The sequence below is a fragment of the Protopterus annectens genome, chromosome 2.part0 (genome assembly GCF_019279795.1).
Source record: "Protopterus annectens isolate FY-2018-M chromosome 2.part0, PAN1.0, whole genome shotgun sequence".
Lineage (NCBI taxonomy): Eukaryota > Metazoa > Chordata > Ceratodontiformes > Protopteridae > Protopterus > Protopterus annectens.
Window position 1 is genome coordinate 68,670,799 of NC_056728.1, and position 27,852 is coordinate 68,698,650.

General features: G+C 38.1%; 1 protein-coding gene across 2 annotated transcripts in view; it reads right to left on the reverse strand.

Annotated features, from left to right (window-relative positions):
* Window positions 1-27,852, reverse strand: part of CCHR2.PART0H21orf58 (chromosome chr2.part0 C21orf58 homolog) — a 198,829-nt gene that overhangs the window by 115,838 nt on the left and 55,139 nt on the right. For both annotated transcript variants that reach the window (XM_044060559.1, XM_044060558.1), the window contains exons 3-5: window positions 6,470-6,543; window positions 521-700; window positions 312-426 (exon numbers count right to left, since the gene is read on the reverse strand). In XM_044060559.1, the coding sequence (XP_043916494.1) occupies window positions 312-426; window positions 521-700; window positions 6,470-6,543 (369 nt within the window). The remainder of the gene's footprint in view (window positions 1-311; window positions 427-520; window positions 701-6,469; window positions 6,544-27,852) is intronic.

Consider the following 27,852-nt stretch of genomic DNA (forward strand, 5'->3'; position numbering starts at 1 on the left):
AAAACTGAAGGTCATAAATGAGGTTGATGTAGTTAAAACAATATAGCCAGACTCAGTTCTTCATCTGATCACTGACCATTTCAGAATGACATTTATGAGAGTATCAAACTGATAGTTTTGGGCACATTTGAAATATAACAACATCAAAAGCTTACATTTATGTAAAAACTATATGAAACAAATGCTACCAAGAAAAGGCAAATCTAAGTGGCTACATAAAAGCCTTTTAAAATCAGCAAATGAGAGTTATGAAACACAGAAGTAAAAAAATGCCTAATACAGGTGAAGGTATCACCATACAGGCAACTTACCTTCCTTAATACTGCCCGATCTGATTGGTTGTAAAGGCTGTGGAGGAGGGATTTGTGTGATAAGGGGTTGCTGTTGTGGTAGCTGCTGGATTATAGTTGCAGGCTGTTGTGGCATCTACAGTTAAGATCAGAAGAATGAAAACACAATTCGGAAAGCATGTTCACAGGTCAAAGGTGAAACATTTCTGAAGTATTGAGAAGTTACTAACGGTATGCTGTATGATGCGTAGCGGTTCAGGTGGTGGTGGTAGCGGAGGTGGTGGAGGAGGTGCTGGTGGTGGTACGTGATAGATATGCATTGGGTCAACTTGATGAACAGGCTCCACATATTTCCTTCGTGTGCCTCCCCAGGTATGGGGGCGGGCAATTTCATCAAGTAAACGCTCCTCCTACAAGAAAAGTTATAGAATATTTTAATCCAGTGAGCAAGTCATGCTGAATTGCCAATTTTACTTTCCTTACAGAAATACAAATGTGCAATGACAAGTGGAAACAAAAGTGTTCATACGAGTTGTGATTCTTAGATGTTCTGAGTTGTAGATGCAAAACTCATGATGGAAAGAACAAACCTGATCCTGGGATTTTTTCTTCTCAGCTTAACAGTAGAGGATTTCTGCAGTTGTTTACAACTAACCTGCAAAATTTAGCCTGTGAGTTTGATTTTCTTTATTTGATCTCTGCCATGGTGATGTCCCTGCATGTAAGGTTTGGCTGGTTCATCTTTACTGCTATATTTCAAATACCAATTGTTTTGGTGCCATTTTACGAGAATATATAAACCTGTTTTTTGTTTATTAACACATGTTGGCTGTGCTATGCTGTAAAATGGAACTTCCAGAATGAGCACAATAGTGAAGTCTGGAGTGACCCTGGGTTAGAGGGGCAAACTTGTGAGGAAAGAGTTGAGTATCCCAGTGGAAAGCTGTTGTTCGTTGGTGGAGGGAAATATGTATGGAGAGGAGGAAGAACTTAAGTTCCCTAATAACAGCCCAACTTCTAATTAATATTAATATTTTCCCTTACCTCAGAGATGTCAGGCTACATAGAAGAGATGGATCATGTGACTTATCTCTTTATTCACAGGGCACTATGGCACAGATCTGTGAAAGAAATTAAAACCCTAGGGGCAGATTCCTGCTTTGAGGGAAGGTGAGGAAGATGAGAGAACACCTCATAGCTAAGGACAGATGTCTTTCCCCAGGAAGGCTGGTATTTGGAAGGAAGAAATAGTCACCCTGGAGATCTCTCTCCTTCCTTTTCTGAGGTGGGGGGTGAGTTATTAATCTCAGCTGAGACGAAGTATAGACTGGAGATTCCACCTTCTGTTCATCTCCACTGTGGAGCAGAGCCAGGTAGTTATTCATTCATTATGTATTATTCCCCACTGCTAGTAGCAGGCATCCTTTTTTTCTGGAAGTTCTTGGGGTCTCATCCAGCAGCCAGGGATGAGAAGGGCCAGTAAGTTAGCTAAATGGTAGTAACATCTAGAAGAACCATAGAATAGAAAGAAGTTAGTGGTGCCAACGACAGGGAAAACTAAAGGAGCTTTTGAACAGATGGGTATATGCCAGCAAACTTAATAATGAATAGAGGAGCATGTCCACTGCTGAACAAAGCAAGGACTTGTTTAGATGAAGCTGATTCTACTTCATTAGTAACAGCTTATCCACCTCAGGTCCAAGTCAAACCTCTAAGCAAATGACTCTGTGTTAACACTAACTGCATACTTTTATTGATGCCAAAGTGGATGATACAGGTAAAGTACAAATATTAGCATTTTTTAAGAATACATAAACAGTACGTTACTAGTATTATTTGAAAGTACAAACTGTCAGACTCCCTTTTTACATGGCTTTGATCTAATCCCATTAAATTTTTAGGCCTTAATTAGTACTAACCATAGGTTAGTAATGGAGTAAATGTTTCTCTTTGCTTCTTCTAATATTAAATACATGTCCTAAAATCAGACAACTATCAGAGCATAAGCTCAAAAATTAAAGCTAAATAGAAAATCACAACTGTCATTTACACTGATTTTGTACAGACTGCCACATCACCATCTACCTACTTTCTCTCTTACAAAACTTCCATTTTCCAGGAAATTACCCCTACCTCTATTTTCTTTAATACAGGTCTATACAAGCTCAGTCTAGCTAATGATTCATATAACTACCTGTCCTCTTAAGCTCTGCCTCTTGCTAAATTTCGTGCTGCTTTTGTTTCCCTTCTTTGTACTTCCAACAGATAAGCAGATTACATAATTCATCCTGTGTAATTTCTCCATAACCAACAACCTCATGAAAAAATGTATTTCCTTAAATTCATAAGCTACTGTATGTCATATAATGTGTTCTACATGTATTCATATAATTGTGTCTTCATGTAAACTCAAAGTATTTTACAAAAGTAATTTTTTTGTCTTTAAATATACTTGTTTAATATGTGGAGCTTTACTACTTAGGCTTCCTCTGAATGTAGGATAAACCCCAGATGGAACTTCCCGGTAAGCAAAATAAATAAATAAAACTAAAACCAACGTCAAATTAGATAAGCTGTTGTTGTCATCTCCCCCCATGTATCAATATATAATTCATGCAGTAAGTTTTTTATTTCACTGTGTTAGCTGGGTATATCCTACTGAACCAGAAGCACTTTAACATGGTATGACCAGTTAAGAGCAAATCACATTACAAATCTTTTATCCATTTTTATCTTCAGAGTATAAAATATACAAATCTCATTAAAATGTATAGTAGCCAGTCATCTAACAGCACATGATTTGGAGATTGTCTGAAACCAAAACATCTGGAAAAAACTGTGGACATGGAAACAGTATGCAAATTCTACCAAGACAGTAATGGGGAGGGGGGTTAGGCCAGCTGATCATGTTGCTGATTAAAGTATGGGCATGTATTGCAAAGGACTATTTGACATGAATCCCTTGGATGTTATTGATCATGTGCAAGAGTGTAGGTCTTAAAACAATAACCTCTTGCTCTAACACACAAATGATGTCTTCCACTCCTGGTTAGCCAGTCATATCAAAAGAACAAATTGGTCACAGGACTACTGTCCAGGGAACAATGGGCCCACAGGCAACTAGGAGGGACTGTCTAAATGATCAGTGAGGAAACCAAACCCAAAACAAACTGGTCCAAAGATTTTATAATTGCTATTAAAATGTTATCACAAAAGAATTAAAAAGTCAGTATGTTGAAAATAATTCACCTGCACACTAAAAACATTAGGCTTTGTTTTAGGTCCCATATTTTTCATATGTGTGATTGAATTTAAACAAGATTTCCGTTCTTTGTACCTCACTGTCTATGCAGATTGCATCCTTTTATTGAATTATTGAATTCAGATCATATAAAAACTACAAGAAAGGCTGTAGAAAAATTTAACAACTTATTTAAATGGGCCACCAAACACAAACTCACCATAAACTGTAAGAAATCTACATTCATGGTGCTTGCTACCCCTTAAAAGCTTCCTTTAACTTCCTCGGGACTCCTTAAACAGTATCATCCCTTTCTAAGTAATCAAATAAACACATATTTATCTCATCATGGTCTCCACTTGCACTAAAAGGGTGCATAAAATCCTGGGCCAGCTAACACTGTATTACATTGTTTCATATATGTTCTGTCCTATAACTCATAAAGCTGTAGTGAAATATAACCTAAACTAGAATTATGCTGTCCCGACTAGTCTTTCACTCAAGCACCAATACACACATTTGGCAAGCTGTGACCAAAAAAAAGTCTATAGACTAATTTTTCTTTTTTGATCCACACTCCCATCTTTGCATGCTTCTCAAAAAGACTAACTAGCTTGCAGTTATTACAAGAACTTAATTTCTCTTATCCACCTATATCTTCAGAGTAATAAAAGAAAGATGCTGTTTACCTTTATTGACTAAATTATCCTTTAAAGCGTAAGAGTATTTTGCCAGAGGAAACAACCCAGCCTCGATGCACAGACCCCCATTTGGTTTAAGAGTTGGTGGGACAGCATTTGCTAAAATAGGACCTGCCTCCTTGAACGAACTGTTCAAGCCAGGGTGCTTATCTGATCTAAAATAAACCTGCCATTTAAGCTCCCTGGCTTCTAATACATCACTGCATCCATTAATAAACATAAAATCATCAACATCTTCCAGAACTGAAAAATGAAATGTTCTAAAATCTTTACAAATTACGCTGTGTTCAAATAAAGCAGCTTAAATCTTTCTGTTTAATGACATTCACATGCTCTCTGATGCATATTCTAAGCGGCCTTGTACTTCTGCCAACATAATAACTAGAACATGTACTGCAAATGGTAATATAAACTATATTTGTGCTGTGGCAAAAAAAATCTCTTTTTAGTCTTTATAATAAATTTAAGATGAGGAAATTCAGTACTGCTAAATCCACTGATAAACCTACATTGCCTAAAGCCATGACATGGAGGCAATGTAGGTTTATTAGTGGATCTAGCAGTATTATGTTGGCAAAAGTACATTAAGATGATTTTATCTTTATTAATTGATGTAAAGAAGCCAGGGAGCTTAAGTGGCAGGTTTATCGTAGATCAGATAAGCACCCTGGCTTAAATTAAAACTTGAATATAAAATGTTTATTATGACTTAAAGTTTTATAAATATACTTTTTATTGTGATGTTAATTTTATACACATTATAAATTTAAATGTTTTTGTTTTATGTTTTTTGCATACATGCATGCATACATTTTCATATTTTAATTGGATTCCCTTTAAATGTCTGAGGAGGGAAGTGATGTAATTAGGAAGTATTATATTTCTGGTTCAGTTTAAAATTTCTTATTGGTTAGTTTAATTCATGTTTGTGTGCCAAATTTTGTTTAAAAGCTTGGGTTTGAATTTGAATCATTTTCTGAAGAAGTTCCGTAACTAATAAAACTGTGATGAAAGTGCTAAATCTTAAGTCCATTATTTCACTTTATTTGGTTGTTACAATCTTGGTCGCTTTGCTACAGGTTTTTGTGAACAGAATTTTTTTATTTTACCTGTTGGTCGGTTTTGAGTTTACAAACTTTCTGAACAGCTGCACATTACTTTCTTTAACACTTTACATGTCACATTCTCTTTTGCATATTCTCTTTTTGCATTATGTATTATGCGCTGTTATTTTTATATTGCTGTTTTTATTCTTTTTATTATTGAACTGTGTTTGCTGTTTTTATTATTGCATTGCGAAATTCCAGTTGTGTTCATTAACTGGTCAGTGTTGAAAAAAAGTTTGCAGACTGGTCCACTTACATGGAACTCGCTAATTTGAAGGTGCCCAGGAGAAGCCCCCTGCCCTACCCAATTTAGGGGGAGTGACCCTATACCCTTCTATTTTTTTATATCCACATTTTGAAGTTGCACTTCCTCAGAGAAAGGAAATAGCCTTTAGGTCATTCTTGTTTTGTAATTATATGTTTAGTGAACAAAGTTAAGAAAATGTGTGTTTTGTAAGTGCCACAAACAACCTAGAATTATATATGTCTGGAACAGTTAAATGAATCACACAGACAAAGACTCAAGTCAGAATTCAAGAAAGCAGCATACATCAAATATATCTGATATTTTCTTAATTAGAATATCACTGTTTACTAAAAAAGCAATAGAACTGCAGTATGCATTGCAAACTGTAACATTTTCTACACACAAAACTACAGAACATAAGTCTGCATAACACAACAGAACCCTCTCTACTTCCTAAATACACTCCCTTGTTATACAGTAATATATGTACAGTCTTATATAACATTCAGTAAAGCTATGTGCCACAAAAGTTAATTTGTGGGAAGCCTTCATGAGTAAACCATGCCCATAGGTTTACTGTGTTATGCCACTCATGTGGCTGTTCCTATATTCTTTCCCATTCATTAAGGTATCTTTGTCATGTGCCATACCCGTTAATTATGAATAAATTCACATCCTAGAACTGACATGTGTGATAATCTAGAGAAGTGTTGCTATAGCCCTTTACACTAAAACAGTAGACAAGTCAATTTTTAAACAATATTATTTCCACTGAATTAGGAATATAAAACATATGACTGCCATCTTTGATAACTTTTTGCAGTGGACATTTTGAAGAGTTGCAGACTGATGCACATAAATCCCTACTCATCTTATTTTCTTACTCGTAGTCTCTGTAGTAAGTCTTTCCTCTTTCTTAGTGCACTTTGAAGGGTATCCTCATGTCCGTCATAACTTCCTGAAAAACAGAAATAATATTTCTAATTTTTGAAAAAAAACCCACATTTCTGAAAAATATAAATTAGTCGTTACAGGCCTTTGTGAATACATCACTTCACTGCATTGTTAGGGATACATACAGGAATGACAAACAAAAGTCCATCAGTCCAATTAAGACAAATAGGACTGAAATGGTGACTGCGAGTTTCACTTTTTCTCTCATGAAGTACAGCAAATGCAAAGTTAGTTATAAATATTGAGGAGATGTTTTGGGTTTCGACACCCCCCCCCCCAAGGAGAGTTCTGTTTTTTCAATGATACCTGTATTCATCAAATCAGCAAGCTTTGTTGCCATTCCCTTAAATGGGACATAGCCCCACATCATCCCATATTATACCACTACATCCCAGTGGGGGCAGAAAGACTTTGTGAAGTAGTATGTCAACATAAAATGGCATAGTATGCACAAGTACCACAACCACGTATAGGTGATGGTACCTGTCTAGTTATGGTCACAGTGCCATCCAGAGCAGAAGGTAATACAGTTAGTGTAAACGTACAGTTTACCTTATCGGTATATTCCGTAATCCATTGTTAAGGCATACGTAGTACAGTCAGTGCTAGTACAAAATAGTGCAATATTCATATACGTCTGTTCTGCACATGCAATGGAGAATGAATTACATTATTCTAATATGAATAGCTTGATACCATAGTCTCACAAAAAAATAAGACAGCTAATTGCAGGAAATGTCTTTTTCAAGGCAGTTAACATTTTACAGTTAAACTGCTTATGATCCACATTTCACTGCACTGTCTGATGCAGACGTAACATTTTCCATCGATATTCATCTTCTTAGTCCCAAAATTTATAAAACACTGTAAAGGAAAAACTGTGATGTTAAGGACGTGAATAAAATAATAATAGTAGTATAAATGGTTTTACTACTACATTTATGACTATTACTTCTAATACGAAGTGGCGCATGTATATATAGCAGCTGAGACATGTGACTTTAAGGTCATGATTATAATGATAGATTGCAGGGCAAATGCTCAGAAGACAGAACACTCTTTTCACTTGATCTTCAGCCTACTAGTTACTTCTTGTGTGAGACTCTGTGAGACTGGGTACAGCAGGGTCTGGGAATTTGCAGTTACCCCGCTGTTGTGGGATCCCAGAGTTGGTATATATATATATATATATATATATATATATATATATATATATACATATGTATATATATATATATATATATATATATATATATAGATATGGGTCTACCTGATAATGCTGAAACTGCAAAACACCAACGACAAGAACACAGACACCGGAAGATCGACAATGTTGATGATCGACAGTTGAAAATCCCGACGCTGAGAACACCTACATGTTAAGGTAAGTGTGGGGTTAGTGTTAGGGTCAGATTAAGTGAGTTAGGGTTAGGGCACGGGTCAGATGAGTGTGCAATAGTGACAGACTGTAGGGTTAGGGGTGGGTTAAGTGAATTAGGGTTAGGGCACAGGTTAGGTGAGTGTGCAATAGTGGCGGACCTTAGGGTTAGGGTTTGGGTTAAGGTTAGTGCATAGATAGTTGTGTATGTAAGGTTTAGTATAGGTTTGTAAGGTTTTTGGTGTGCTTGTGTTGTGTGTGTGCTTTTTGGACAGGGGATTTGTTTTGTTTGTTGATTGTCGGGATTGTGGTTTGTCGGGCATGTGAAGTTTTGTGGTTTTTCAACTTTCGGTTTTGTGGTGTTGGTGATTTTGTTGTCAGTGTTTTTGTCGGTGTTATCAGGTAGACCGATATATATATATATATATATATATATATATATATATATATAGAAATATATATATAGATATATATATAGATATATATATATAGATATATGTGTGTGTGTGTGTGTACAGACAGACACACACACACACACACACACACACACACACACACACATAAAATTAGCAGGGGTGTGTCCTTTCTATATAGCAGTAAATCAGTATTAAATAAAGTTACTGAGAGTAGCACAAATATATTTATTTCTTGGTGAGTGAGCATTCTGTATATTACTGTCCTTAACCTAAGTGGCTATGTCATTTGAACAATTTATGGTAAATCAATAAGCAGAGCTATTACATATTTACAGTACACACTGACACATTGTGTTTGTCATACAACAATACATTCATACTGAGTAAAGTTCAGTTGTGTAATTAAACTTACCATAACAGTAAATGTTCAAAAGATCACTGCTGCAGTAGCCTTAGCTATATGGGTTACATCTTGCCAAGGATATTACAGCCAGCCACCTTTCAAAGTTTCAGGGCACCCTCCACACACTCAAACTATTAGGGAGCTCAAACTAAGCTGCCTAAAAAAGACAGGTTTGAGTGCCAAGCCCTTCACAGCTTTCATGCTAACTGAGAGAGGGAGGCTGAGACCTGATTTTATATATATATATATATATATATATATATATATATATATATATATATATACATATCTATATCTATATATATATATATATATATATATATATATATATATATATATATATATATATCTATATATATGGTTCTACCACATAAAGCGAAACACCAAAACAAACCACATAACCGACAGTACAAACACAATCAACAAACAAAACACATTCCCCATCCAAAACCACACAATCACACCACACACACTTACCTGACCGCTCCCTAACCCTAACAATGACACTTAACTGCTTCGCCACCCTAACCCTAACTCCCCTACTAACTCCCTTAACCCCACCACCACCCACAATATCCACACTTACCTTACTTACACCCTAATCGTCCATCACACCGCATACTTTACCTTTTTTTTCCATGTCGCATCTCCGGGCCGGGTGCTTTCATCCGTCGGGTCGGTCTTCTCCACTGTCGATCTTCTGGGTCCCGCCCCGTCGGTCTTCTCAGCTTATATATATATATATATATATATATATATATACACACACACACACACACACACACACACACACACACACACACACACACACACACACACACACACACACACACACACACCCTGACAAAACAACATACTTTAAAAAATAAAGGGGGATGGAGGAAGGGACTGGCTACTGCAGCAGTGATCATTTAAGCATCTGCTGTTATGGTAAGTTTACTTACACAGCTGTACTATATTCTATTTATTTTTTATTTATTTATTTAGCATTTGTTTATCAGGAAAGTCGAACTTGGAATGAAGCCAATTTTCAGGAGTGGCCTGGGGAGAAACGCTCCAGATGCATGTCTTTGTGCTTTATATATGCACTATATGCATTATATGCATTATATTGATCATTGCTGCAGTAGCCCTAGCTATACAGGTAGACTAACATAGCTTACAGCATTTGGGAGGTGGAAGGGGAAGGGTCCAAGAGCCCTGGAGAATGATCCTAGCAGTGCCTGATCCAGACGTAGAGATGAAATCAAGCTTGTAGTGCTTTGTAAAAGTATGTACAGTTGACCAAGTTGTTGCTTCTGGAATACTTCTAGTATCTAACTCTTTACAAAAAGGCAGTTTGCCTGAAACAACTATTTGGACATAATCTGTTTAGACACAGGCTGTCCCTTCTTACCTTCACAAGAAATGAAAAACTGATTAGAAGATCAGAAAAAAATTATTCTGTCAGGATAGTACCTGAGTTGTCTGTGAGCATCCAAGGTACGGCATATCCTTTCTATTTCATTTCTGGGTACAGAAAAGAAAACAGGGAAATGGATAGTTTGGCTTAAAGTAAACTAGGGTTCCACTTTAAGCATAAAAGAAGGATTAGTTCTCAAAGAAATCATGTCTGTATAGAAAATGAGAAAAGACGGGCTCACCATAAGAGCCTGCAACTCAGATACTCTTCTTGCAGAGGTCAGAGCAACCAGTAAAACTTTTTTCCATGTTAAGAACCTCAAGTCCACCTGATGAGCTGGTTCAAATGAACAAATGTTAGTTTATCTAACAGAAAATTTAGATCCTGAAGAGGAGCCACCAGTTTTATTGGAGGTCTTTTTTTGCAAAACCCCTTTTAAAAACATTTTTACATGAGAATGCATTTAAAGAGGGGTATACATGGGCAGACATGCCGAAATGGCTGACAAATGAACCTTGTAAGAGGACTAAGAAAGGCCACAGGAAAGTAACTCACACAAATATTGTAAAAACAGGGAAACACTAGCCCTGAAAGGGTGCTGGTTATGTTGTTACACCAACTAGAAAATCTCTTCCATTTGCTAAAATATAATTTTCTACTAGCAGGCTTTCTTGCCTCCTTTAGTACCTGCTGCACATCCTCAGAGAACAGGTGCCTAAAGGGAATTAAGACCCTTATATCCAGGTAGTCAGTTGAAGTTGACTGGGGTCAGGTGTATCAAACACCCTTGTTCTTGTGTGAGTAGATCCAGTCTGTGAGGAAGCTTGTGGTAATTGTCCATGGTCAATTCCAAAAGAAGGGAGAAATACTGTTGTCTGGGCCAGAAAAGATTCAACACAGTGATCTTGGGGGATTCCTTCTGAATCTTCAGAAGTAACTTGGATATAAGTGGAAAGGGTGGAAAAGCATACAGGAACATTCCTGTCCAAGGACAGGAAAAGACATCTGTCTTCCAGGTTTTCTTGCATTAAGTCATGTGACATAATTTTGTTAGCTGATTGTTAAGAGAGGAGGCAAAGAGATCTGCTTGAGGAACTCCCTACAGATGGATCAAATCTTGAAATACCCCATGATCTAGTTTCCATTTATGAGGGTCTGCCTTTGTCCTTTTCAGCTTGTCTGCCACACTGTTTTATTCTGACAGCATATAGGAAGCCTGTATAGTGAGATTGTGCTGTAAAGCTGTATTTCAAGCTAACATGACCAGTCTGCAAAGGGGGTAAGACCTGGTTCCTCCTTGCCTGTTGATGAACCACATGACTGTGGTATTGTCTGTAACAACTTGAAGAGGTCCAGGGGACCAAAGATGATTCAAAGAGTTGAGTTCCTTGATTAGAAAAAATATCTCTTTTATATTTATGAGCTTGCATCTGTCCTTCTTGTCCCAAGCACCTTGCACTTTTATCCCGCCTGAAACTGCCCCTTATGCAAAATCTGAAGCAGGAGGGGAGAAAGGGAGACCTGGATTTAAGGATGTTTCCTGTCTCCACCAAGTTTTTTCTCTTCTGACAGATTCCATTACTGGGATTTGAAAAGATAATGGGTGATGGCGCTGGGACCAAAGAGACTTCAGATACTATTGCATCTTTCTCATGTAGAGACTTGCCAGAGGACTGTGAGAATCATAGATACCATGAGACCCTAAATACTGAGATATTCCCTTGCAAAGACCAGAGTCAGAGTACAAAACCCTAGAAACAGATCTCAATATAGCTCTATTTTGTGGAAGAAAAGCTCTTTGAACTGAAGGGACTAGCAGACACCCCAGAAACACAATCCTGTGTGATGGAACCAAGAAAGATTTCTGAATGTTTACTTTGAATCTCAGCTTCTGTAAGAGATATCTCACCCAAGAGAGACACTCCTGACACTTTGAAAAAAATAAGCAATTTGTCAAAATATGGACAAAATTTGTATATCCTGTAGCCTGCAATGAGCTATAATGAGCTAGACACTTTGTGAATACTTTTAGTGTAGTGGATAGTCCAAGCGGTAAGGCAGAGAACTGAAAAACTGAAAATGTGATCCAGACACACTAAACTTTAAGAAACACCTAAAATCTAGATGAATAAGGATGTGATGGTAAGCATCTTTTAAATCTAGTTCTGCAAGAATGAGGAAGAAAAGGTGAAAGGTTGTGAAGTGACATCATTTTGAACTGGATCACTATCACAAATTGGTTTATGAAAGAAAGATCCAGAACTGGCTTCCATGCATTTTCTTTCTTTGGCACCAAAACATCATTAAATAAAAAAAAACATTCAGAAAGAGGGAAGGAGTAACTGTCAGTATTTTTCCTTGAGACAACATATGTTGAAGGACAGGTGGAAATAGAGGAGTCAGGTCTGCTGGATGAGGAATTACCTTGAAAAGGAGGAATTTCCTCCGACTGCCCTCTGTAACCTTGATGAATGATCTTCAGAACCCATTTGTCTGAAACTACCTGTTGCCAAAGAGAGAACTGGTGATTCAGATTTTCTGGAAGGGAAAAGGCTGACAGGGTAAAAGGGAGTTACATGGCCCCTTAAACAGTCATTTTGACTTGTTTAGCTGCTCTTAGTTTTGGGAGTACCTGCCTTCTTTTTGGAACCTGCTTGCCATTGCTTCTAAGATGTCTGTTTACCAACATTTTGCTGAGACTGCTTATTTTGGTTCTTGCCACAACCAGACAAGGGGTTAGAGAATGCCTTGGAAAATCTGGAAAATGGGGGTGAAAAAAATTGAGAGATTCCCTGTATCTGCTTTCTCCTCTTGTCACACTTATTGATAACCTCTGCAGCAGAGAGATAAAAAAAATTAAATCTCTATCCAAAGGAGAATTTAAAATCTATTTTTTTATATCTTCTGGGACGTTCTGAGAATGCAGCCAGGCAACCCTCCTTAAAACGGTACCAGTGGCTATAGCCCTGTAAGAAGTATCAACTGAATCATATGCACATTTTAAACAATGTGTTGTGACCTGTGTGATGGAATAAACAAAACCATTTAAAGCAGGTTTTTCTGCACAAAAAAAACTGCAGACAAAACATTCCTTGTACATTCACAATTAGTCTGAATAAACGTTAACTTATGAGTCTGACAATTAAATTCTGAAAATCAAAGTTGCAGAAGCATACACTTTTTCTCCATACCTTTCAATTATTTTCCCATCCTTATCATAAATTGTAGGCTTGGAATTAACTAAATGTTTAGCAGCTGTAGGATTAATTAAGGGTCTACTTTAATTAAACGAAAGCGGAATCCGTCGACACGTAAACAGCGAAACGCGGAAACATCGAGTGCACTAAATAGCAAAATTGGAAATGTTGAATTGTCATAGTTGGCCCATCTGCGGTATAGCTCCGTAAGGTAAGTGTGCGATAGTTACAGACCTTAGGGTTAGTGTGCAGGTTAAGGTAAGTGCATAGATAGGTAATGTATGTAAGGTTTAGTTAAGTGTATGTGTGTGGAATATTTACTTTATGTGGGTATAGTTCTGTAGGGTAAGTGTGTGGTAGTTACGGACCTTAGGGTTAGGGAGTGGTTAAGGGTAGTGCATAGATAGTTGTGTATGTGGGGTTTAGTGTAGGGTTACAAGTGGGGTTTTGGTGCTTTAATTTAGGGTTAGTAGTAGGGTTTTGGTTAGTGTATGTATGTGCTTTTTGTTGTTGTGTTTGCGTAGGTAGTATGTTACAGGCAGTGGGGTTGGCCGACTATTGCGGTTTCGATGTTTAAATTTTGCAGTTTTGCATGTTCGACGTTATCGCGTTTCACTGTTTATGTGTGGACGGATTCGTATTCAACGAATTCCACTTTTGTTTAATTAAAGTAGACCCTTAACTAAAGCCATAGCTGTTAGGTCAGGTTTGGGAAGAGTGTATACATTTGTAAAAGGCTGAGGAACTTTATACAATCTAACTGCCTTTTTAGGAGTAGCAGGGTGACTATCAGGAAAATAATAAGTGACACATATCCTCCAGTGCTGACAGTACTGGAGTAATGGGTGAAAGTTCTTGAAATTCGGTTTGCAGCAGTCCAAGGTATTTTCTGAGGGACTGAGAAACCTCAATGTTCTCCCACTGAAAACCTTGGCACATTCTGGAAATAGTGTCAGAGAAAGAGAAACTCTCACATGGAGAATCAGATGCTTTGCTCTCCTCTGACTCTTGAGTCAGAAATACGAGGAGAAAACCCTGCATCTGTCCTTTCATCTTCCTGTCTAGATTCAGAATCTTGAATCTCTACAGAATAAGAGGCATTCCCTTTTTTTTTACCAGCAACCACCTTATAAGAATGATCAGTAGCCTGAATTAGACCCTGAGCCTTTTTAAACATGTGAAAAGTACCCTGAAGCTTTGGAAGCTGGCCAGCTGTTATACCCCTGACAGGATATATCCCATATAGTTAAGGCTACTGCAGCAGTGATCAATATGATGAACAACATATTTTTCATTACTCAGGAATATTGTGCTAACATTTTAAACTTTGTAAATAGAAAGGCCAGACACTCTATCTTATGAGGAATAAACTTATATATAGGCAAATTCACCCAAAGAATGACTCAAGTAAGTAAGGTTTCTGTAAGCAGACACATGTAGGATAGTCATTGACAAAGCCGGTTCCATCCAAAAATTAATAAATAAATAAATAAATAAATATAGCTTTATATTATACATTTTCTTTGTATGAAGTTCCTAACAGCTCTTAATCTTGCAGCTTAAAAATGCTGATTTGCCTGCCAGCAACTACCTTCCATCATGTCCAAGTAAATGTATTTCATCATGAAAATAACAAAAGTCACAATAGTGATGATTTAGAATCTTTGCTTGAAGTGTTTACATAGTTATTTTTTATATCCCAAGTAGACTCCAATTAATTTTTTCCTCGGGTAGACAGTGAATGTTGGAGATGTGATGGGGAAACAAAAAAGTAATTGAGAACATATTTTCTTAGAGCGTAATGAGTTGGTAGACTTTAAAGATTCCCTGCAACCTGCTCTGTCAGAGATACTGGATGAGCAAATTAGTGTAACTAAGGAAATGATTTTTTGAGCTATGACACAGAATCAAAATTACCTAGACATAGCAAAGCCTTGCTACGTCTAATTATGGTTGCTGCAGAAAAAGCAATAACTAGAAAGTGGAAATCAAAGTCTAAGCAAACTTTACTAGAAGAAGTGAATATAGTAACAGAGATAGAAAACTGGAACTGGGATGTTTAGAAAAGGGTAGGAGCAAATTACATAGAAAAGAATGGGAATTGTGGAAACAATACATGCAGAGGAACAAGGTTTAAAAGAATGCAGGATTTAAATGAACTATGCAATGTCTGACTGACAATGACTAGATAGATTATAAGTGATGTATAATGTCTGCAAATAAAATTATGCCAATATGGTTTGTGATGTATAATGTTTACAATTAAAATTAATATGGTTTGTTTTCATTTATGTAAAAGTATGATTGTCTATGTCATATGTGATGATTTAATAAAGATGTTTCTTGTTAAAAATGAAATATCACAATGGTAATATTCTTAGTATTTCAACTCATTAGTAGTGCTTGTCCTCCAGGAACAAGTTCATGTTGAAGTCAAGCCTCTGCTCCACAAAAAAAAAAATTCTCTGTGGGATTCATTAGCAGCTGTGTTGGCTTCAAGTGAGGCCTATATCATTTAAGCTCATTAATGCAATGAGCGGCAGTGCTTACTGAATATGTATGCTACTCATTGCACTTACACATTACATACACCTTTTCATGGCCAGCAACAGTGTTGGCAACCATGACAAGCTTCAGGGAATCACAAGCGCACAATGTAAACAAAAGGCCTTGCCTGAAAGTAAACTTATTATGAGAGCACACTTGGACAGCTTATATGAAGTAAAGGCTAGTTGATTGCAAGAATTAAGATGCAGGGAACTTTAAATGGGGAGAATGATGCAGAATAAAATGGTAATAGTGCAGACATCTCTCCGACAGCTCTCCGATCTTGTAGCCCAGGCAGGTATGACTCTAGCCCTGAGAAACATCCTGCCATCACCCAGAATGATACCACAGTACAAGGACAAAATGATTGACTTCAACAATTGGCTAAGCTTCTGGAGTCATTCTAAGGAGATCCAGTATCTGCCTGGGATGGCATGATCAACAGACTACGATGCTTTGCCAGAGATGGCCCGCACCTGTCACCCTTGGGATTCCGGATACTGGCTAAGGCTCTTACCACCCCTATAGTGCCTTTTTTAGGCAAGGTTCAAATGACAAATTCACCACCATAACAGGTACAAGCAAGCAAAATATGCTACTCAATGCTAGAAGTCTAAACCTCAAAATGCATTCACTTGAGGCACTCCTTAAAATGGAGAACATCGACATCTGTGCAGTGACAGAGACTTGGTTCAAGGCTCCAGAGAGCACCCATGCATTACTAGGCTATAATTCATACCACACCTTTCAGCCACCTAATTTGGACCGAAACACTAAAGGCAGAGGCATGTCCATATTCATTAAGGATATCCACACCTCCAGACTAGTTTCTCAGCATAATGCATCCGAGATTATCCAAGTGCAACTAATTCTGGGCAAGACCGAAATCCAAATTGTAACTTGCTACAGATCCCCCACCATGCCCCAGGATTCCCACTCCTCATTTCTTGATACACAGGAAAATATTAGGGTACAACCTAACAACCTCATAATGGGCAATTTCAACTACTCCACCATTAACTGAGAAAACTACTCATGTACCAACACTTTTGCTCAACATTTTCTGGAATTCATAAATACCAATGCCTTGGATCAACTTATCCACACCCCCACCAGGGGCAGCAATATCCTAGACCTGGTCATTACCAACATGGGCAACTGGTGTTCCACACCAGAGGTCATTTCCTTGTTGGTCAGATCCGACCACAAGCTAACCACCCTAGACATCCACATCCAGTCCCCACCCTCCATTAGAAAAACCACCGTAAAAAATTTCTTCAAAGCCAACTTTGCGCTTCTTAAGACAGAAATGGCAAACTTCACGATACCCATGCAGACGGACAATAGAGGTGGGACTGCTGAATCCTACACAAATGCACTTTATAAGCACTTACATGGGTGCATGGATCATGCTGTCCCTAACAGAACTAAGATGCTATCCTCCAAAAAAAGGAAGCCAATCTGGTGGTCCCCTGCCATAAACAAACTCTACAACAGAAGAAAGAAACTGTTGCAAAAAAGAGTAAAATCCCATGATTGGAGGAACTCCCTAGTCAGCCTCAGTAAGAAGCTGAGATCCCTCATAAAATCCTCCAAAGCTAGTTACGAAAACAAAATCGCCACTGATTCTAAAGACAACCACAAAGCATTCTATAGCTATGTCAAGAATCTCAATGGCAACACTCATATATGCTCTGAGTTACAGCACAATGGCACTAAATATACACAACCAACTGATATTGCCAACATCTTGGCAGATAGGTTCAGTGCTAAGTTTAGCCCTCTCTCACCCTCTAAAGGGCCCTTCTCTATACCGAAAGAATGCAAAGTTCCTGTAATCACGATTGCACAGCTAAAAACCACACTCTCCAAAGCCAAGAACACAGCATCCATGGGACCTGACAACATCCCAGGCTGCGTTCTACATGAACTACAGAATGAACTGGCACCCCACCTAAGCACCATGTTCAGTCATAGCCTCACCTCAGGCTTTGTGCCCACTGAATGGCTCACAGTGACAGTTATCCCACTCCACAAAGGGGGAGCCACCATGGACCCCGGGAACTACTGCCTCATTAGCCTAACAAGCCTGGTCTGCAAGGCCATGGAACGTATCATTATGGAACTTATAAACAAAGACATTGATAATCTCAAAACTATGGACCCCACCCAGTTCGGGTTTGTAAAAGGCAGATCATGTCTCCTAAACCTGATAGACTTCTTTGAAGCAGTCACCAAAGCCGTAGTTGAGGGTAAGGTGGTTCACACAACCTATCTAGATCTCGCTAAGGCTTTTGACATCATCCCCCACTCTGGAATTATAGATAAACTCATTAAACTAGGTATAAATACCTATGTCACAATATGGGTTGCCAACTGGCTCACTGACAGAACCCACACTGTGAAAGTAGCAGACTCCAAATCTGACTTCAGACCAGTAACACGTGGAGTACCACAGGATTCAGTCCTGGGTCCTCTCTTGTTTGGTATCTACTTTTCTGAAGTACAGGCTAACACAGAAGGTCTTTGGCTAACGAAGTTCACATATGACTGCAAACTAGGAGTCATAATCAAAACTCCTAATGATGTGGACATCTTACAAAAGGGCCTCACTGAGGCAGATGCCTGGTGTCAAAGCCATGGCCTCAAGCTCAATACCAAAAAGTGCATTGTCATCCTCTTTGGTAAAAACTCTGTACCTATGAGCTACCACATAGGTGCTAGTCTACTTAACACCGAAAGTGTGATAAGAGACCTCGGGACACAGGTGGACAGTAGTCTCTCCTTTGATAATCACATCGCCACAGTAGTCAGGAAATCATTCTACTTGGCACACCTCATCATAAAAGTTTTCTCATCCAGGAAAAAAGAGGTCATTGTTCCCCTCTATTCGTCACTCATTAGACCCATTACAGAGTACAACACCCCTTTTGGTATGTACCTCACAAGACATCTACAACAACTGGAAAGGCCGCAGAAATACCTCACAAAGAGGATTAACGGCCTCAAACAGATGCCCTATGCAGACCGTCTCAAAAAACTCCAGCTTTACTCTGGCGCATATCACCTACTCAAAGGTGATCTCTGCCTAACATACAAAGCTATGTCAAACCCAGAGCTGTTGGACATGCTCCACTTAAAGAAATTCCAATCCCTCAGAGCTACATGCTCTAGGGACCTAAACCTTGTCACCTCAATAAACAGAACATGCTGGATGGATAGATTCCTGTCCCAGAGACTTCCCATACTCTGGAACAAACTTCCTATCTATATCAAACAAAGCTCCTCATTAGCACACTTCAAGAAAAATCTTGATGATTGGATGGGAAATAGGAAATTCACCCCAGGGATCGCCTCTGGGGCTCTGGGGTGAATTTCCTATTTTCTTGGGTGGCAAAAGCCAGGGTACCTTTTTGGCTAGCCTTATATAGGCCCTAGCGCCAATAGCCTAGTACCTACCTATGAACCTATGAAATAAGTAAGAGGGGAAAGTACACAGAGAAAATCTATTCACTTAATGCAGTCAAATTTGATTGTGTCACAAAGAAGCATATTAAATGTCACTACTCCCATATTGATGCATTAATTAATCCTGTTCACAATTCTGGAAGCTCTGTTATATGGATATGGATAGCAAGACATAATCAGTTAAAATGGTTTTAGTCCCTTGAGTCTCATACACAGGTCAAGCATATTTTTATCAATCAGAGGAGAAGTTGTAGATAGCAATTAATAAGGAGCTGAAGGATTTTATCTGGGAGGGGAAGACAGCAAGGGTCATGTGGGCTAACCTAATTCTTCCAATAAGACAAGGCAGATTGGGATTATCCGATTTGAAGAAGTATTTCACAGCTACACAGTTAAGGCTGCTATCCATAGCAGAATCAGAAACCTATATTTCAAAGTGGAAAGGGATGGTGATGAAACTGGGAAGCTCAAGGAATAAGGAGATGCAGGCCTTTAAGGAGAACAGCAATAATCATACAGAATATTACATCCATAAAGTACCAGGAAGTATTCTAAGAACTAAGCCAACATGGGAATGGAGAAAGGAGATTCTGCCGACAGGGATGACTGAAATTAGGGCTACATACAATAGGCAAGAGGGGACTGGAATTTATTGGAGAACACTAGCAAAAGAACCAAGGTATTTGGAGCAAATAATTAACGGAGAAAGGTAATAGAATGGGAAGAGGCCAAGAATTTATTTGGACTGCCTTCCCTATCAAGGATTGATATCAGAATACTGGCAAAGAAAAAATATAGGTGGGTCCTAAACAAATGACCAGCACTAGTAGAGTTTTTAGTAGAATCAAGAAGTATTACACTATAGAACAGAAGCTGCAGTTAAAAAAAAAAGAATAATTAGTACTGCATATAAAATATTGCATGATAACTATAAGAATAAATCAGACGAGGTTAGAAAGGATTTGGAAGAGAGATTGGATAAGCAATTCACAAAGAAACAATGTAGGTGTATATGTATATCTCCCAAATATGCAACAAAATCTAGAAGATTTAGAATTTTGCTTGGAAATGTTCACATAGTTATTTTTATGCTCCAGGTAGACTCCAGAGAATTTTTCCTCAGGTAGACAGCAAATGTGGGAGATGTGATGGGGAAGAAAGAAGTAATTGGGAATATATTTTCTGGGAGTGTAATAAGTTGACAAATTTTAGGTTCCCTGCAGACTACTCTACCAGAGATATTGGGTGAGCAAACTGGTGTATCTATGGAAATTATTTTTCTGAGCTATTATACAGAAATGGAATTGCATAGACATAGTAAGGCCTTGCTAAGTCTAATTATGGTGGCTGCTAAAAAAGCAATAAATAGAAAATGGAAATCAGAGTCTAAACCAACTGTACTAGAAGTAGTGAATATAGTAACAGACATAAAACAATTGGAATTGGGATCTTTAGCAAAGGGCAGGAGCAAATTACATAGAAAAAGTGGGTTGTAGGAACAATACATACAGGGGAGGGATGAGATTTAAAAGAAGGCAGGATTTGAATGTGCTATGTAATGTTTGACTGACAATGATTGAGTAAATTATAAGTGATGTATAATGCTTGCAACTTGCCACTAAAATTATGTAAATATGGTTTGTTTTTATTGATATAAATGTATGATTACTTATGTCATAAGTGATAATTTAATAAAGATGTTTCTTGTTTAAAAAAATTCGGTTCACAATTCTTGACCCATGCACATAACTAAAAATGGACATGCAAACAAAGGATGTGAGAGGGACACAATACAACACTGTAACTAAGGGGAGTAAATATGATATTAATTTTGATAACATGCCAACTTCAGTTAACCATTCAGTAAGGACATTGGATGATTTTAGGGGCTATTCACATAAACTGTCATTTATTGAATATGACATGTATATACAGGGGATGTCTGTGTGATAACTGACAGCAATGCTGTATTGTCCACTTCATTACGTATAAAGAAGAAATGAGCCATACAGCTGCTGTGTAATGCACATCAGAAAAGGACATATGTTGCCATTTTTTGTCATTTGGCAACCATAGACCAGGTATATTACCTTAGATGTGTCCATCCTGCGGCCGGAGCTCTGCCATGCCCCTCTACTCTAACTCCAACATTCATGCATGCCCCAAAACACTTTTTGTTGTGTTTTAGCCGTGACCTGTAACTCTAACATCAGTGTCGCATGCACCAAAGCATCCTTCTAGTTTTGATTTTTTAGCCAAAGAAGGTCTGTGTGTTTGCGCCATTATTTTGTGCCAAAGAATCAATGTGTGTGTTCTTGCTGAAGAGGGACTCATCTATGGATTTGCTGCCATTGCCTTTTAAAGAGACAGCACTTACCTGTGTTAATAGGTAAGTATGGTGTGAGTGCATGCATGAAAGCAGAATGTTTGTGTGTGTGTCTGTTTGTGTGTGCATGACAGAGAGACCGAGAGAGAGACATGCAGAAAGAGGCTAACATACAAAAAAGTTAGCTCACAAATGCATCCTACATTGAAAGTACACTTTCATTAAATTGCAGCTTTTCTGATAGGGAGAGTGTTGCATTGAATATGAAATCGTACCTCCCAACTGTATGGATTTTCGAAGAATGTCTGGATTTTTGCCTCATCTTCCAATTTGTGTCTTTTGCTTAGGAAATAAAAGTAGTCATCCAAGGTAATGCAGTCCCAGAGGTTAAGAAGGAGACAGCAGCGTAGGGTTAATGGGTCAGTAATGGATTGAGTAATGTGGGACTGTAGCATATAAAGTTTGTTTTTTTTTGACAAACAAAAAAATCACCCAGTACTGTCTTGTCATTGGTGGGTTCTAAGCAGTGATAGATTGGACAACAGTAAGCATATCTTTAGTGGATCATCAATACTGGCAAATCAGGTGGGCACAATGTCATTTTTTAAATGTTGGGGGTTTTAGTGTGTATGTTTGTGTTAGGAGTACTGCAATAGTAGATGATTATTAAAGACAGAGACTTACAAACTGTGGAGAATATGTTTCTTTGTTTCAAAACCTGATACTTGGGTACTAGGAATGCCAAAAATAGATTTTTTAAGACATAGCTTCTTGCCATTTACAGTGGATGGATATTTACATTTAATGGACAATGTTAGCAGTATGAGTGTGGTCCTGTAGGGATATGGAAGATGCTAAGTCTACCACTGCCAATGTCTTGTAAAGTGACCTGGAAATGGATATTGGGATGTTACTGAAAAAATACAGCAAGTGGACTTTGAAATGTAGTTTAATTAAACAAAGTGCATTTGTAATTTACAGGCCATAATTTAATTTATTTCAGGTAGTCCAGAGCCTGGTAGATTGTATACCATTAGACTTAATTAGGGAGAGGTGTCATTCTGTGGAAACAAGCAGACCTAGTTTCAGTGAAAGCTCTGTGGTTGTTTGCAGGTAGGAAGTTGCAGGATGTGGAGCCAATGTGTTTTATTATTTTTAATGGATTTGTCATTTCAAGTATGGTTTTCTTTGTTGCAAAAGAAGGCAGGATTGAATGAGCCATATAATGTTTAACTGACAATAATGGGATAGAAACATTATGCGTAATGTGTAATGTTTGCAGCTGCACTTGTTTCAATGGTGTCTGTGATGCATAACTATTTTTGGGCCTGTGTCCCAATTGTATTTGTCGCTTTGTCCAGAATTCTTGCTCTAAGGTTAAGAGGTATGGTTCCATGCTAAATCAGAAGGTTGTATTTACCTTGGAAGACTTTTCAGCATAATTATGAGAAACAAAGCGTCTTTAATATCTCCTCTTATTTCCAATGTAAACTGCCATGTAACCTTGCAAATAACTTTCTTATTACACTACTTTAATTCTTTTGGAATTGACAGGTATGCTTCATTGGTTCGGACGTAAGCATAGTGTGCTGTGACTGATTTCTTGCAGCAGTCTGTGGCTTACTTATCACAATAACTTTTCTGTGTTTCTGGGTGTGTGATCAATTTAACAGTTTTAAAGATGTTTTCCAAAATGAAATAAATACATAATAAATAAAACGTAATCCTTTCTTCACTTTGAGCAATTGACAAAGTGTGGGAATTTGTTTTTTTCAAAAGCGATGGTCAGCATTACAGCTTAGTAAACGGTCAGTCTGTGAATAACTTCTGCACAAATTAAAATGTCTGAATGTCAAATGGCTTTAGATTGGAGGGAAGCTATATGTTTACTCCAGTATGTAATATGATCTTAGAGAGTTTATAGATTTCTTATTGATTTAATTTTTGCTGAGCAGTTATTTGTTGATTTATTGATGGTCTTTTTGGTGGTGGGAAATTGCATGGAGGAATCCATTTCTGTTATGATTTTTTTTCAGATATTTTGACTTCCAGACAATTTCAATCAGTGAGACTGTGTTATGTGATTACTGAGGTTGCCTATTTTACAAGTAGGGGCTCCTTTTCTGTGTGTGTGTGTGTGTGTGTGTGTGTGTGTGTGTGTGTGTGTGTGTGTGTGTGTGTGTGTATAAGAGAGAGATTTAATATGTATACTGAATATATTTTTGCAAATGGAATTCTTAGTTAAATAGGCCCCTCTTCTTAGACAAGTAGACTTGAGTAACCAATATTAGATCTTAGCCATCCAGCTGGGAAAGTTTAGTATGTGGATTTTCCTTCCGGTTTGATGAAGGCTATGCTACTTACTTAAGGAGTGCATTCATGGCTATCCATCCAGTTGTAGTGTTGTTGAACTACATTGTTTGATAATGAGTGGAGCTTTTTACAGACGTTGAAAGTTTTTGTGTCAAGAACCTGTCCATACAAAGTGGCTTGCTTATGTTGCAGTGAAGGCTGTGGTCTTTGTAGTGAGTCTTTTAAATATAACCAGTATTTCTGAGGTGGAGAAAGTCTCTTAAGGTAGGATCTTTCTTAGCCTGGAAAGCAAGCCCTTGATGAAATTTATAGTAGCCAGTGAGAGACAGAGGAAAGCAAGAAGCTTTTTAGTCTGTTTGGATAATTAAGTGAACTCAGTCCTTTGACTTTTTTTGTCAGAAATGGTTGTAGTCTTCTTTTGGCATGGTGTTTTGCTAAGGCACGTGCCAAAGTCAATAATTGCTCTTGTAAAGGAAGAATACAGGGATGTTATGACCTCCTTGTCCCTGGATGAGATACCCTTACTAATGAGGTGGGCCATGTAAAAAGCTTTCCGTACAACGGAGAAAACGTGGTGGTCAAAAGTCAGGTCTCTATCAACCTGGGTGCCCAAGCACCTCACGACTGATTGCGTGCTTACAACATTGTTATTAATGTGATAATTTGTGGGGACATCACTCTCCTCAAAGGGGATGATTGTGCATTTTTTGGCATTTAGCTTGAGGCCATGTTTCTGGCACCAGTCATTTGTTTGGGTGAGACCCTCTTGTAGCTTATTCAGAATTGTTTTATTAAGTCAGTAATGTGAATTCTTTACTTTATTGAAAATTTGTTGGCTTATTTTTGTGGATTATAGTATTGTAGGACTGCTAATGTTGACACTGTATGTAGATGGGCTGCTGGAGTGGTTTTCCCAGTGAGAAATGCAAGTGCTGTGGTGAATATCTGTTTATGTGTTAAAAAAATCTATATATTAACTAAGATGTTAGAGTTAACTGTTAGATTAGAGAATTAAAATCAGAATGAGAATTAGAATTTTAAGGCAAATATTAGGCATTCATTACATTTATTAATTGTTCGAATGCACCTACAGTGCAGCCAGGAGGTCGACTTTGGCCTCCTGTGGCAGCGAAAGAGTTAAATATATGATATATTTTATATGCGGCCCCCAAGACAATTTCTGTTCACTCAATGCGGCCCCGGCAAGCCAAAAGGTTGGACACCCCGTTAAAACATGTATTAGACAGTTCTGTGTTGTATATTCATATATATCCTAAATAGTAATATAATAACACTCACAATACACGTGACAAATGTCCACACATATCTGATGACATTTCAGTAGTTCAAGGTCTCTGTTCATAAATGGAGCATATCTAGTACATTATTATACTGGGCATGCTCACAAGAAATTGCAGCGGACACTGCATAACAGCATGTAAACAACACAAGTATACAAGAAAGTATCTGAACACAGGCTCAAGCACACTTAATGATGATCTAACATCATGCCATACAGCAAGACATGTTTGTGTAAGTAGTCATGTCCTAGAAAGCTCTACAGTGTGAAGAAAAGAATGACAGTAATACTTGAATGTTTGGATGAAGATATGCAATACAAAGTATTATTATTTGTAAATTAAGCTATGTCTGTGAACAATCAGTGACATATTCAACATCTGCTTCCTGCCAGACTCGCGCACATGCCAGAACAGAAATTCAAAAGCTGATAACGCCACATAAATATGCATAGTGTGTGTGGCATGATAAACACAATGAAGCGCTTGAAGCACTTTCCTATTGTAATGTGTATGGATCCCCTATTTTGGAGGGTGACGCCTTAAAAAAATATTGCCATCTGACTGTACCATAAGTACTTTCTTTGCCTAAGCCTCTCCTGTGTGCCACACCTATCTGAGAGGACAGATATTACTAGACTCATACTTCTGTCTATCATACTGTCCACACTATAGAGCTGTGTATTGACCATGTCTGCCACAGGACATAGCAATGGAGCTTGCCACCAATAACTGAAATTGATTTGTGAAGTAAGAAAGGACATTTGATGATAATTTGTATAATAATATTATGTCAGAATGATGAAGAGGAGGTAACTATGTCAATGTTCACACAACTGTGAGCAGTGCGGTATCAATGTTTCTTGGCCAAGGAAGCAGTTTTTGTTGTTTTATACACACCGTCCCAAAAATGAACCACACTCTATCTGTGTACTGAATTCATGTAGCACAGGAGCACTTACACCATGACATTCACAGGACAACTGTTTAATTGGCAGGAAATTACCAAATGCATTTATATTTTTTTCTCCAAAGTAAAATGTGAGAATAATAATTTCATGCAGTGCTGTTTGTTTAATATCTCTTGCACTTATATAATGTTGTTGTCTGCTGGAATTGAACAGCAAACTAAGTAAGTCCACCAAATAATGATATGTGCATAAATCAAAAGTGCCACAGTGGAGTTTTTAAAACATCTCTGAGTTTATGTGAAGCCATTACATCATATGATTGTGTTGCAAACAATTTGTATGTGATAAAAGGGTTGGGGGAGACATCTCCTACTGTAATTGTACACATTATAAGAGTTGTGGATATAAGTCATGCATAACAGCATAAGGACATGCATTGTTTACAGTCACTCAATGTGGATTGTGTAGACCTGACTGTGTGACGACAGAACCTACATGATATTGTGAAGAATGAACGTACCACGGTGCAAGTGTTATTAAAATTGTAAGCTATATGGGTATTTGAAGCAGTAACTTCTATGTTATTGCTGCAAGGAATATGAGTGCCTGTAATTTTTTAAACTACTGTTGCTATATGTCTGATGTTCTTCGTGTTCCTCTGTTGCAGTCATTACATTTGAGTAATCTGCTGGCAGGTTGCCCTCAGTCGGCCTGATTAACAAAGTCTTGGGTCCTGCGTCGGTTGCTGTCCCTTCTTCCATGACGTCAGGTCGTCAGGGGTATAAAACATGCAGCCGATGTCATTACCTCAGTTTTCTTGCCGTGCAGTGCCCAAAGCAGTTTGCAAGTGCCAGTCGGCCGACTCCTGAAATTTTCGTTTTCGAGTTTCAGAACTGAAGTCTTTAACTTAAAGCTAAGTACCCCGTTGGGGAAACTTTCTTGCTCCTTATCGATGTCAGTAAAAGTTAATAATTGCATTACTTGTGGAAAGCAAATACCTCATAAAGATTTTCATCTGTACTGTATTCCTTGCCTAGGCCCTGACCACGACATACCTTGCTGTCGGTTTTGTGCTTTATTTAATCAGCGCACTATCCGTTGTGGGTACATTTTTGCCTCTAAATATTTTGGTTCTCGGTTTAATTATCCAGAAATGATGTTGGTTAGCCCTCCAACTACCAGAATTTTGAAAAAACACAAAGATAAAGACAGAGACAGGCCATTGAGGTCCAAAACTGCCAACAACACTTCTCCTAAGCCAGTCGCCAGTTCACCAGTATTCAGTGAGGCGCTTTCGCAGCCCCTGATACCCGCTACTTCTGACTCGCAGGCCTCTACTGAGACCCATTCGGAGTCCAGTATGCCGTGAGATACTTCAACTATGGAACCCGCAGATGTCTCTATGTTGGATGGGTCCGGAGCCACTGTGCAGGCACCGGCTTCTGAGGGTGTATTCAGGCCTACAGACTTGCATATCAAACCAACTCCACCTTCAATACTAAGGCCTAAATCTCGATCTATGTCAAAAAAACGACGCCCAGGCCTCATGTTTAGGCCCCTATGCCTAAGAAACAAATGATCAAAATGGCTGAAGATCTAATTTCTCTAATCAGGGGTAGTCAACCCCCCCCCCAAGACGCCTAGGCCTGAGCTT